General features: G+C 47.1%; 1 protein-coding gene across 6 annotated transcripts in view; it reads right to left on the minus strand.

Moving 5' to 3' along the window:
* Nucleotides 1–9773: 9773 nt before the first annotated feature.
* IGSF11 (immunoglobulin superfamily member 11) overlaps nucleotides 9774–13985 on the minus strand; it is a 105094-nt gene continuing 100882 nt past the window's right edge. For 5 of the 6 annotated variants that reach the window (XM_069020627.1, XM_069020612.1, XM_069020637.1 and 2 more), the window contains exons 5-7: nucleotides 13302–13424; nucleotides 12929–13079; nucleotides 9774–12169 (exon numbers count right to left, since the gene is read on the minus strand). In XM_069020627.1, the coding sequence (XP_068876728.1) occupies nucleotides 11719–12169; nucleotides 12929–13079; nucleotides 13302–13424 (725 nt within the window). In that variant the 3' untranslated portion in view covers nucleotides 9774–11718. The remainder of the gene's footprint in view (nucleotides 12170–12928; nucleotides 13080–13301; nucleotides 13425–13985) is intronic. The other variant, XM_069020601.1, reaches the window with a different exon arrangement.

The following is a 13985-nucleotide window of genomic DNA, read 5'->3' on the forward strand; positions in this document are numbered from 1 at the left end:
AGAAGATGGGTGAACAGAGGAAGGATAGGTGAGGTAAAGCCCACAGATTTGAATGCCAGAGTGAGGAAAAGGAGACTGAACAAGAGGCTTCAGCCACATGGACTAGAGAGGACAGGACTAAAGATGGAAGGGGATAGGGAAGAGAAGAAAGGATCAGAAGAGAAGGAACAGACTTCACAGAGAGGGAACACACTTGTCAGCACCAGGAGAGGCAAAACTGAGGTGGGGAACAAAAATTCTCTGTGAGGTAAACACTGAGAGAGGATGAAGGGATGGAAGAGGGGAAGAGATGGAGAAAACCAGAAAGGCCTAGGTCTGGGAGCAGGAGGCTGAGGGAGTAGGACACTGTGCCTTTGGGACTTGGCTTGAAAAGCCAGCTGTCTTGGGAATGCAGCATATGAGGAGGGACAGCACTGAGAAAGACGCAGCTGCCCCTGTCTGTTCTGTGGCTGTCACTGTGCAAGGGAACAGTATTCACTGTGAAGACTCTCAGCAGCTGTTTTCACCAGCTCGCCCTGAGCACACTCCATGACTGCAAGTAACCAACATGCTGGGAAGCTCTTAGTGCTGCAGCCACCGCCAGGAGTAGCCCAGGCAACGCAGCTGATGCTTCTACCTGGTATCCTGAAAGAAAGCTGAACCACCAGTGCAGCACTGATAAAGTCCTGACACCAGTTCACAAAGAAGAGTGGGTTTTGTGCCACTCCAAAGAGCAGCAGTGCTCCTTCTATCAGCAAGGCAAGTCTAAAAACCCACCTGCTGGTCCCCAAAACCACTGGATGGTCACTCTTTCAAGGTCAAGGAATGTGGCAATCAAGGCTCTCTATTTTCTATGGGGAGCACCCATGAAACATGAAACCCATAGCTCCCTCTTCTTCTCCAATTAGCAAAGCAGGTTTGTCTTTCCATTCAGGCTTGAGGAGGGCTCTGGAGTCAGCTGGGAGCCCAGAGCTTCCAGCCATACCTGGGAGTGATAAGACCGCTGGCCAGGTGTACTCTAACCACAGTCCTGCCTGTGGAGATAATACCCAGCTCTCCTGTGTTTAGGGAGCACCCCTGGGACCTGGTCCTAAAGAAAACCAGCCCCCCATGGCTTTCCTGTCCACTGGATGAAGCCACCAGATTTGCAAAAGTTACTACAACTGAATTAAATCCCTTCCTGCATCTCCTAAGAGCAAACTTGAATGTGGCCAGTCTCCTACTTTGGAGACCTGCAATGCCAACAGAGGAGGTGAATGAACTAGGCAGTTCCTTGAAAATATAGGTTAGGATTAAGGAAAATCCTAGTCTCTGAGCACAAATTAATGAGGAGTACAGAGTTCTGTGTATTCCTAACATACCCTCTCTGCAGCATCTGGCAAAGTTAACACTCGGAGCTGGCAATATGAAGAAATATGTAGATTATCGTTCAAATATAAAACTCTTATGAGGCAGTCAGTCAAAACCAATGTTGGAAGCATTCCCTTTTATCCTTGTGCCTAGTAAGACTGGGGACTCTGAGCAGAGATCTTTAAGAGCAAGCTAACCATGTTTCAGCAGGGGATTAAATATAGTTGAACCTCTTAGGTCAGACCCTGGGGGGGTTGTGCGTGCACATGCACACGTGCATGTGTGTGTAGATTATATGGGGTTTTTTTAGAAGTCATTCTCAAGCCCACTCTTTATGATTATATCCACTTTCCAGGTGGGGAACAAAAGTCTCCTAGACTAGAGCTAATATTTTCACTCTCAGGCTCCTACGTTCGGATTAACCACCAGGTCTGTCTCTGACATGCACTCCAGGCACCCAGCTGTGCCCCCCAGGATGGGTGTCTGCATTCCTGCTTAGCTCAGGTAATGCAGCAAGTCAAAGACAAGCTGAGAGTGAAACCCAGATATGACTAGAACCCCAGCAGCACGTGTGCTGGATCACGGGCATCCAATGTATTTGTCTTCATTTAATGTAGTATTTTTCCTATCCTCTTGAGTAATTTCCTTCCCTTAAAGGATATAAATCACATACCTACAAAGTAAAGAATTATTTAAAGAACAGTTATATTTAAGCTCAAAAGGGAGCTTGAATTTAACTCCCTAGTGCCTGAGATTTGACTGGCTGGTGAATATAACTTGGCTTAACTGTAGGAAGGTGTTTTATGGCTTCAATACCATCTGGCCTGCAAACCACTATTCCATAAACTGTGGAGCTACTGTGGGTGAATGCTCTTGCTGCAAGTTAACTTAATGCTGCCTTCATTCACTTCCCCTAACGTGACCTACCCTGCTCTCAGCCCCAAACACTCACACACACACCGGGCTTTGCCCCAAGTTGACTCAATCAGTTTAACAGCTCCATTTCATTGTGTGCCACTCTCAGGTGAGGACAAGGTAACAGAGGTTTCTCTTTACTTCTCTAAGTCATGCAACAATTTCATTTTGTCCCTGATCTTATTGTTGATGAAGACAGGAGGAAATGTTGGAGTGGAGCGATTCCCAGTGGAATAGCATTGACTTTAGTAGCATTGACAGTAGTGAGTGTTGAAGGTAACCTGTTAGTATGAAAGGAATACTCTTCTTGCTTAGTAAGTACAGCTTAGCAGCAGAAACACCACCAGAAGCTTTAAATGAACAATGAAAAGGACATGAAGGAAATTAATACATTGGGAGGAATCATAGTGACCATGTTTTAAACAACTTAGCAACTGTTCTCTCCCACTAATACCTTGTGTAGCAGTTGCATTTTTTGAGGGCTATTCCCTTTCCTCTGTGCTTCACTCTAACAAGCAATGATTTGCTCTGAATAATACAAGTCTAATGCTGAGACTTCAGCTTATGAGAACTGAAATACAAGGCAAAGATGCATGGCCGTTACATCTACAAGACAGACAGTCACCTATAACTTCCAAAAACCTTTGGGAAAGAGAAGGAGACATGAATCTGCAGTCCAATAATCCTTTGTGGTCAACGAAAACAGCTTAAAACTAGCAGAGACTGATTTGATCGATTTTAATGCAGACCTTGAACTCCATGCTTAGAAATATGACAGAGCCGTCAGGAGCTGCAGCTCCCTCCCAGCCAGTGGACAAGGAACTTCGTGTCACTTGAAGGAAAGGTTAGACATCCTGTGGGTCTGGTGTGTGCTGGGGACAGATGGGGGCACAATGTTTATAATAAAACTCGGCTGAAAGGCTACCAGAAGAGCCCCATGGGCTGAATGTTCTTGATTTGACTGACAAGAATAGAAATGAGGGCATGACATGGAAATCCTGATTATGAGCTGTGTTTCAAGGAAAACAGTATTTGTTGAGCAGATGAACTTTCAACTGTGGTTTGGACCATTTCATACACCATCTTTAGTAAACACGGATCTGGAACTGAGTTCTGATTTCTAATATCCCAGGAGTCCACTGCCTGGGGCTGGAGGTGGCTCTTTGTAAAGTGAAAACCTTTGGAGTCTTAGTCACATCCAAAATCTATTAGGGTCATGTTTCCTTCTTTCCATCAACATATAGCTGAAAAGAAAATCAAACTTGGGAGGTTTGCATGTAATCACCTTGCCTTCTGAACCAAAGCCTCACCAGACTTGCATGAGCAAGTACTTTGCTCACATATCTGACCCCGAACTCTGTATGTCCTTGATGTTGCAACTAATCTGGGCCCATTAATGAGCATGGATATGGTTGCTGGTTTCACAAGGTCGGTAAATCCTTGAATCCCCAGAGCTGTCTGGCAGGCAGGCACATAAGAGTTAGTTTGCAGTGATTCTTCCACTGGGTGCTCTCCTAAGCTCTGAAGCATTGCCCCAGTGTGGAGGAGCTAAAAAACTCAGCCAGGCAGCTCCTCTCAGCCTCTGCAGGGCAGCAGGACAAATTTAAGTCAGTTGTGAGACCGTAAGAAGCTGGTTGCACTGGTGGATACAGTTAAATATGGGGGCAGCACCTCTTTACATTATTTATGTCCCATTTGTTCCCTAGCACTGCCCATGTACCAGCCCATTCCCCTTGCCTTTGAACCACAGACCATCATAACAAGAGTGGGAGCTGGGAAGCTAAAAGCAGGCTGTGGTGAAGAGCATTTGCTCCTGGGACACAAAGTACTCACCACAGCTTAGCAGATACCACAGTAATGAGAGCAGATCCTACGTGACAATCGCAGGAGAAAGAAGGAAGAGGTGTTCATACTCAAGGGGCAGAGCACTTTATTCTTTGCAGGATCACAAGGGAGAAAAGCCACCTTGGGAGCTCGTGAGGAGGTGCACCATGCAGGCAAGCTGAGCAGGTGAACGGGAGTCACTGTAGTTCTTCATCCCTCCGGAGGATGTCACCGTAGAGCCACCAAAAAAGGCGATCTTTGTGACCCAAATCTGGCGGCAGCGAGGAATGACAATGTGCAGCCGCTCTGCGGACAATAGCCCCAAAGCTCCCCGCCTGCTTTCCCAGAAGTAACCAACTTTCCCTGGCCAGTGTGCAACTGGTGGAATGACGGGAGGAGCGGCGAGAGCCACGCCATTTGGGATATATGCAACAGGGTGTCCCGGAAAACAAACGGGATGCGAGCTCTGGGTGACTGGGCTGAGCAAAAGCATGGGGTGTTCACACCCTTTACTGTCGTGCTTTTCAGCCTCTTTCGGTGTCCCTGAGCATGGATGAGCATGTGGAGGACGCGTTCACACACAAGGAAGATGAGCAAACAAAACTATGGAGATCGTGTTCACAGCCAGCAGGAATAGACTGCAGTCTGCAGCCATTGAGGAAATGCACCCTGGAGGGAGCTGGTGGGAGATCTATGTGCTTGATCACCTGTTTCTGTTGTTTGTGTCACCAAAAGTTAATCTTTGATTTTGTACATATTAATCCCAGCAACAAACCACAGCCAAAAGAAAGAAGCATTTTCTGTCCATGGTGTATTTCTGAAATAATTTATATCCCTAATAATCTTAATTTCGAGAGTCTAAAGTCACACTGGCTTTTCTATGGCGCTAATTCTAGCCCCTGCTGCCTTTGGTCCTTCATGTGGAGCACAGGGCTAAATGTACCTTTGCCACAAGACTCAGTCTAAGAAGGGGGAGAGGATCCCAAATGGAAAGGCTGTACCAGTGATGGCAAGCACTAAAAAAAGAGTCTCTGGGCTACTGTGCAACCTTAGAAACTGCCACAACCTAAAGAGTGCTGCTGCAACCCAAATTACACACCTTTTCCCTGTTTGAAATGGCCACATGGACAACAACCTGGTGATTACTTGCCAAAGGGTCTTGTGAGCATTCAAGAAAAAGCCACCTGAGAGAATTCCTGCAGATATTGATAGTATCCAGGAAGGCAGACTGTAGCAAACACAGTGAGTTTAGATACAAGCAAGAAACTACAGAACCTCTGGGCTTTACTGTATCAGGTCCCTTAGCCAATGTTTCTCTTGGAGCATGCACCCCATCAGTTTTCCCATTAAAGCATATTGACTGGAAGTAAGTCATCATCTCTTCCCTAGTATGATTTAATAAGTCCAAATCCAGGACCTGACCCAGGCTACATCCAGTGCTAAAGAATCCCTTGCCAGCCAGCCGTGCAAGCTGTGTCTTAATCTCTCTTCTCTACTGCTATTTGTTTTGTGGCGTTGGGGGGTTTTTGCTTGTTTTTACATGGATAGATTAAACTTCCTGCCAACCCACTTTCTCATTCAAACATGTTACAGAGGAAATGGGAGGAAGGAGGAAATCAGGAACAAACAACAAGCAGAAAATGGCATTAGAAGGCTTAGGAAGGAGTCTGATCCTTAGCCTCCTTAGCCATGTGCACTGCCCCGTTCCTGCACATCAGCAGTGCTCTCTACCACAGGGAAAGGAAAAGTGCTTTTTTAGCTGTCGTTGTCCATGGAAACACATCAAAGAAAATATGCCAGAGCCCTAGAGTCGGAATGTCCCAAGACTATCAAGTGTCTCCTCCCTAAAAAAGAGCATTCACATGCCAAAAGCTCTTGCCACATATTATGTCCTACTCCCCCTCCATGGCTGTGTAGGTGACCTAAGAAAATCTTTTTCTGTGCTGTCCACCAGCCAGCAAGAGCTCTGAGCTAGTGCCAAGGCTCAGGAATTGCCTTGCATGTGCCCTCCCTTGCTTAAGAGGTCACAGACCAGGTAATTCTTGGTAACATCCTCCAGGCGCATGCAATGCACAGAGGCAGACGTGGAAGAAAGCAGTGTGACAAAAAGAGCCACAGCCTTTCACTCTCCTGCTTTAAGGCTTGCTCTGTCCCTGATGTCCACCTACTCCCCAGCCAAGAAGATGCATACCTCAGTGAGCTCAGTGACATTGCATTCCCTTTCTCAACACCATATTCCTGATCCTCACCAGCACATTTTGCCTTTCTCATGGCAAGAGCAGGCATGTAACAAGGGTGCAGTGGGGGAATACTACTTTGCTGACATCAGGAAAACAAGCTGCAGGCAGGATGGCCAGCAGCACTTGGAAAAAGCACAGAAGGAAGGGTGACTCAAGTCATCAAGATACCTGAACCAGCTCTGCTCCAGGTCTCTGTTAAACAGAGGCCAGGAGTTAACGTGAGCACCTGTTGGATTTGCTCAGAAGTGAGCTTCTGAAAGGCATGTACTTCCTCAGTTTTTCCTGTGCAAGAAATGTTCAAGACCATCATAAAAGTATCTGCTGAACCATTTTGGGTTCACCTGGTGCTGGCAGACACATGCACAGACTCATCCACCTGCTCACAAACCATGGTGCCATGGCTGGGAAGATCTGGGTTAGAGTGCAGACAGAGAAAGGCGCTTGCATGCCTGAAGGAAATGAGGCTGGGATGCAAAATGTTGCCTTCAAGAAAAACCCAGTAACCTGCAAAAGCTTACTTGATGAAACCATGATTCCCATGAACATTCCTCCAATATAAAAAATAATTGGTTGATTTCTTCTGCCCAGTACCATCGATCACCCAGTTACCTCCTGGGTGTCATCTGAGGCAACCCTGATTTTATGTCCTCTTCATGAGGCCTGTCTTAGGTTACAATGTAAGATACAACCAGAAGTATGTATTCTATCACCCTCTGTTAAAACCAGGTGGGGCAGTGCTCCTTATCTCTTCCATGACACATCCCTGATAACTCCCTCCAGAGAGGTATCTTCTGTTAATGGGCCATCCAGCCTCACTGCTTGACTCACAGAATTACATCATCCCATCGTGAGATGCTCCGCCCAGGGGGAGGAACCAAGCATTCCTACCTGGATATAATCTGAGGCTTGGAACACCACACTCAGCCCTTACCAACTGGTAAGGAGGACAGGAGCTACATACCCACCACTGGACCTTCAGAGGAAGACCAGACCCTTCTACTGCTTCAACAGGACCACATCTCTCACTTCAGGAGGACTGCAACCACCATCTAATCAGACTGCTACCACCACCCTGCCCGACAGGGTGTCAGGTTGTATCCTGACCCTGTCAGTGTTTCTGTACTACTGCATTTATTTTTAATTTTCCTATTAAATTGTAGTTCTGATTTAGAGTCTCTCACTGGTTTGCTTTCAAACTAGTACAAGGGCCTAAACCATGATGTAAGGAAGACTGATCTCCTGAGCATCCCCCATCCTCATGGAGAAAGCAGGCAGTTTGGGACAGGATACCATCTGTTAGATTGGTTTCCGCTGGAAGTTCGTCTCTGTTCCGGCGTGTGTTGAAGTGAATGCATCTGAGTAATTTTAATTTTTTTTTTTTTAGTTCAGATGAATCAGCAGATATGAGTCCAAAAGCTGCATAAGTTAAAAAAAACTTCTGGCAGTCTACAGACCAGTTTTTCAAAATATTTTTAACTGAGCTCTCATCTACACCAGCCTCTAAAAAGATGTCCACTTCTAAAGTGTGAAGCATCCTCTTGTGGTTATTTCTGTCTCAGCACTCAAATGTACAGTTAATCCTTGTTTTAGAACAAGTTCCCCTCTGATATTCCTTGGTGGAAGGTGACACAGCCATAAGTACCAATATTTAAAGTAACATCCATGGCATGTGGTGGACAATCCCTATGGCACATCTGGGGCTGAATGCCATCAGCAAACTCAATCCCTTCAATCGTGACTTTCCCTTGCTGCTGCAATGGCTTGAACTTCTGTTTGATTTTTAGTGATAAATTAAAAATCTGGAGCACTACCAAGTTATCTAACTGGTGTTATTTTTTAAGATATTTGTGTTGCAGCAATGCCTTACCAGGTACAATTTACAGGTTAAAACTCCAGCATTTCAGGTGCTGCACAAACCTAGTAAACTATCCTGCATGCTAGGAAATTCTGCTCTGGATCAACAAGATGTGCAGAAGGATGATGTAAGGAACAAACCAGTGGCAAGGGATGGATAGTATAGCAGAATACTGACAGGGCTATCATGGGAATAAAATGTAAAGATGCTATTAATGTCACATCAAGATTGCACAATCAAAAGATGATAAATGGAAACATTAAGACTCCTATGACACTTCCTGAAAATGGCAATGCAGCTGTCTTATTTACAGTAAGGTCTATAGCTGAAAACACATTTACAAGAGTATTTGGAAGTAGGTTTTGAAAAATACCCAGGAATGAGAATGTGATGCATGTGCAGCAGGGCTGAATTACCACTGCTGTTGGATCTGTAGGTTTCTGGGTTTAATAATCACTCTCAGAATATGTGGGGGATTTTAGAGAAGAAGCAGGGAAAATGAAACATGGGGAGAAAAATGCAAAATCCAAAATGCAAAACATCAGGTTGCCCTAACTAATAATAACCTTCTGGTAGCAGCTGTTGATACAGACTAAGAAGTGTATGCTTTCCAGTCCCCTTATGCCCGGAGAGTGTGAGTGCTCAGACACTGAAACCTCACATGCTCTGTCGATGGGGATCAGCACTTCTGTTCAATTCCTGACAGTTTCCCTCATCAAACTTATTCAAATGCCCAAGAAAGTCAGTGACTGCCTTAGATTTTGAATCCGGGATAAACATGCCATGTTTTTGATTGGAAAACAAATGCATGAGATGAGCAAAATTAGGCAATTATAAAAAACATTTTCCCACATCACTCAAAGCAGCATAGGGTCTCCCCTGCCAAAAGACAGAAAATAAAACTCACCTTTATCTAGAGAAGTAGTGACCTTGCAAGCCTGGGAAATTGTACGTTCGAGGGCAATGTGTCAGACTATTATGAAGGAGGAAAACAAGGCTCTAGTACCAGAACTCACTACCAAACAGGTTCACCTAATAACATTCAGCTCTTGGTTGTGTGGTCACTGCTCACTGCCAGTCACATCAAGGATAAGTATTAATGGCCAAAGTCATTGTAGTTACTGAATTAGGTAGGAGGAATAAAAAAGCAGCAGCAGGCAGGCAGAAGTCCTTTTTTTATATGAATAAAATTTTATTGAATTTTTTACAATTAGAAAGAACAAAGAAAGAGGAGCAAACAGTCTTATGGAGGGTAGGAACCAGAAGAGCTTTCCCAGTAGAGGAGGGCACCTGCTGAGGGCAGTGTTCCTGTAAATATCACACAGGGGTTGTTACAAAAGCAGAGAGAATGTGTCTGGGCTTTTCTTTGATTGTTTTTTTTTTCTTCCCACATCAGGGTTTCTAAAGCCACTCTTCTTCCCCCATCAATCCTACCACTCGGCAGCAAAGTGAGCAGACAGGCAGGAAAGAGGACTGCTCCAGTGAAATGTGAGCACACACAGAGCAACCTCCTGCCTGCACCACCAGGGGGGTTTGCACATATTCTGGATGCAGTTGTGTAGAAAGGGAAGGAAGGGAAGTTGGATTTTTATCTCCTTTTTCTTTCCTTTTTCTTTTTTTCTTTTTTTTTTTTTTTTTTTTTTGTTTTTTGTTTTTATTTTAAGAAAAGAAGGCACAAAATCTCAGCCAAGCTTCAAACCTAGTGCTGCTTGGGAGCTCCCAGTCTCCCAAAAAGCCAGTGTGTCTATGTGGGAACCCAGCCCTCACCTCTCCCTCCTCTTCCTCAGAGTATGTGTTTGCATTTGTACTGCTCAGGTAGAAGGCCCTGCCCAAGGTTTGTGCACTGCTAGGGAAAGTAAAGCCGTGCCAGAATAAGGAAAGTGGGGATGAGGCCAAGTCTGTTGGCTTAAACAGACCATTTTTCCAATGTGAGAACTATGGGAAGTCACCTGTGACTCCCCACATTGCTTTTCCAAGAGCAGACCTGGGAGGGCTCTGGTGCTTTTTGAGGTGATCACTGCCTTTGCCCGTGCAAGGGTTGGTGTTATGCAGGAGAGCCAAGACACCTATCCAGGCGTGGCCTCTTTGAACCAGTGCTCTCTAGGAGGGGAAATCCCAGCCCTCAGTCCAGCCCTCCAAATGGCATCAGGTTCTGTCAGAGGTTTCAACTCTTGGTTTTGATTAAGGCTACTTAGTTGCAATAGAAAAAAGTAGAGGTGCCAGCCACAACCACCTGCCAGGCTGCAAGGAGATGGCCGGGCCACTGGCAGATGCCACCAGTACCCAGTCCTGGGACACTGAGGGAAGTGGGGGAGGCAGAGAGAGAGTGTGTTGGCTTCCTAAAGCAGGAAACAAATCCTGCCAACATGTCTGTGCATGTGGGAGAGCAGGAATGAAAACTCTGATGCCTCTCTGTGAAGGCTCCAAGCACAACGTGTTCCCTGCCATGCTGCCAAGCCCTGCAAATCCTGATGAATAAAACCCACCATGCAAACATCAAAGTTGTGGGGTTTGAAGTCACTTGCCCTAAACCAGAGCAGCCCAGGGGCAACAGATGCCTCATGAACCTGCCTAGTGCTCTCCTACACCGTCCAGCTCCTCTTTGCCTCCTGAATAACCCCAGCAACACCCCAAGAAAAGAAAAAAAAGAGTTGCAAGCCCTAGAGCAGCAGCAGAAGTAGCAGCAGCAGGAGCAGCAATGCAGCCTCACCCTGCACCAAGTGTCTGAGGGAAAGATGCTCAGACGGCTGCATCCGCCACAGCTATAAATAGGGCTCTGGTGGCACTCCAACCTAGTGCAGGAGAAACACCCAGCCTGAGGACCTGCATGTGTCTGTGTGTGAGTGCCTGTGTGTGTGTCTCTGTGTGCTGAGGTGGGAGGAAGAACTGCAAAAAATAAACACAAATGCTCCCCAGTCTGCACCCTCACCCAACCATCCCCTTGGCTGGGCTGGTGGCTGTGCCTGCCTTCATCTTGCCCCTCCAGCCTGTCCCATGCCTCTTCACACCCGGCTCCAGTGCACAGTACTCACTAATTCAGCAGTGGAACCAAGGCCATGGGAAGCTGGGGCTGCTCAGCCTTCCCTGCCCCAACACAGGCCGTCGTCCTCTTGGAAACAAAACAGCAACAACAATGGAAAAAAAAATAATATATATATATATCTCCCGAACCTCCCTGAAAGACCCAAATGGATGGAATCAGTCCCCAACAAAACCAACAGGAAATAAAAGCAAAATTTCCCCCCAGGGTCAGGCCCGAGTGCATGTCCCAGCTGGGGCCCAGCAGCCCGGGAGCATGTCCCGACCTCCCTGCTGGTCTGGCCTTGGCACATCTGTGGCGTCCATCGGCGCGAGGAGCTCCAGCAGCTGGGGGAAAAGCGGCTCGGACAGGGCTGTCCCACTAGCTGGCAGCAGCCTCGAGAGGGAAGCGCAGGTGGAGACGTAAGTGTGTGACACCCCGCCACCTCGCTGCCTTTCAGGAAGGAGTAGGGTGGGTCTCTTCACCCCACCAGGGATGAGAGGCCCCTTGCTCAGCTCTCAGCCGCCGACGCGGTCCTACACCAGGGAGCCAGCCCGGCTCTGGGCGGGCACCATGACGGGGACAGCCCCGATCCGCTCCAGCGTGGCCTGGCTGACTGCATAGGAACGGGTGTGCGGCAGCCGTGGCTTCCTGCTGACGGAACCATTGCTCCGGATCACCTCCTGAGGCGACGGCGCCGTGCTGGCCGTCACCACCAGTGTCTTAGGGGGAGCCGGGGATGGGTGGCCGCCGTTGGCATAGACGGGGCGGGCACTCGTGCTCCCTGAGCGGGAGAAGGGGGGCTGGTGAGCATCGTTGCTGTTGCTGAAGCGGGTGAAGGAGTCTGTGGCGTGGTTGGCTTTGGGGTCGTTCCAGTAGCGGCTGTTGTAGGTGTTGGAGGAGGTGAGGGTGTCGTTCTCTGATGAGGACGCATCAGCGTGGAACGTCTTTGCGGCCGAGGAGCATTTGGGTGGCAGGTCATCCTCCCTGGGAAGGAGAAGGTGTGAGGGCATATGGAGGATGCTGGCCCACTTGTCCAACACCCTCACCCCCAACCACCATGCTGGGGTCAACACCATTGATTCAAGGAGAAGGACAGCACCAATGTGAATCAGCATTGCTCCCTGGCCTGTTTGCCCATCCATCTTTGCAGGACCCACCTGTGTGCTCCCTGTGCCTATCACTGAGGCAAATGACCCATGCTCATGTGTCTACCCAGAAAGTCACAGTCACAGCCACTGGTACTTCACAGGCAGTCAGTATGACTGTACAATCAGTGCAGCTGATCCTCAAGGGACCTGTAGAAAGCTGCCAGAAGGAAACCCTGTGACTGTAACAACAGAGAATATCACAGCTGTATCTCCAGAGCTTTTCAGCTATCACTGTCTGGCATTATGGGTCAGAATTCCCACCTCATCACTCTTCTACAGAGATAACAGCATGAAGTCCCATCCCTCTTGCTGGCAGAGGGGTTGGAATTAGATGATCTTTTAAGGCCCTTCCAACCCAAACTGTTCTGTGATTCTATGAAGCCAAATTAAAAAGCTCTCATTAAAGGCAATACTGAAAACAAAATCTGTTGTTACCATTCTTCATTTTCTCAATTTTCTGGACATATATGGACATCTTCCCCTAACCCCAGGGAACACACCCAGGATTAACAAGAAATAAGATTTCCAATTCCACTCTTGTCAGCCGCAGCTTTTGCTCGGAGGTCCCCCACTATCAGCTTTCCCTGACCCTTACCTTATCTCATTGGGAATTTCCTCCTCCTCTTCTTCTTTGTGTTTATTTTTCCAGTAGAACAGTGCTACAGCCACCAACACAATACAAACAACGAGCACAACAGCGCCTGTGGCCACCGCTCCTGCAATCAGGCCGATACTCCGTGGGTGAGCTGTGGAGATGATCGAACAGAGCATGGAGAAGAAATCAGGGATGGGCTGTGGCCATCTATAAGCACATGAAGCTTGGGCAGGGAGAAAGGCAATGTTCCCATTCCAGGGCACTATTATCTTCTGATAGAGAGGCACGTGATGGCTCACAGCAAACGTGGTTACACACCTTACTGTCACAAGACAGAAGCAGGTGGTCAAGCCTCCCCTGGCAAAATACTTACGTGCAATGACTTGCAGGTCCAGAAGGCAAGTGCTGGTTCCAATGGCATTTGAAGCCACACATTGGTAAAGACCTGAGGACACAGTGCTGATATTTCGGAGAGTGACAGTGCCCTGGACTTGGTCTAGTCAGAGAGAAAAGACGGATTTAAATCCCTCCCCCGCTTGAGGAAAACCATGAAAAGGCAAAGCCAGCAAATAGAGAACTTTGGTGTGAGACTATTAAGAGAGAAATAAATTAGGAAATAACCTTGAGATGGAAGCATTGTGCATGCACATACACACACAGAGACAAGATTAGGTCTTAAGGAGCTTACACTAGATGTTTCTTTTTCTTCTTATAGAGGAATTTCTGCGGATGAAAGCTTGGAACTCTCAGTATTGTGTGAGAACAGGGAAGAAAGAGATGCGAAATTACCTATACCAGATCTACTTGTTAAATTAACTGCAGAACCCCTACTCTCCTATCCCTTGGCTCTCCATCTTCTGCTCTGCCAATATTCCTCATTCCTGAATTATATGAAACTGAAAGCTGGCATATTCTTAAAATACAGCAACATAAAGGGCAAAAAGTACAACTATGAGTATTTGCTCAGGACACTTAGGCTAAGAAAACTTATGGGTGGGACTTGAGGCTGGGAAGCACCAGTTTGATCAGAGCTGTGCTTCTACACACATCTGAAAAG

Source organism: Aphelocoma coerulescens, chromosome 1 (genome assembly GCF_041296385.1).
Source record: "Aphelocoma coerulescens isolate FSJ_1873_10779 chromosome 1, UR_Acoe_1.0, whole genome shotgun sequence".
NCBI lineage: Eukaryota > Metazoa > Chordata > Aves > Passeriformes > Corvidae > Aphelocoma > Aphelocoma coerulescens.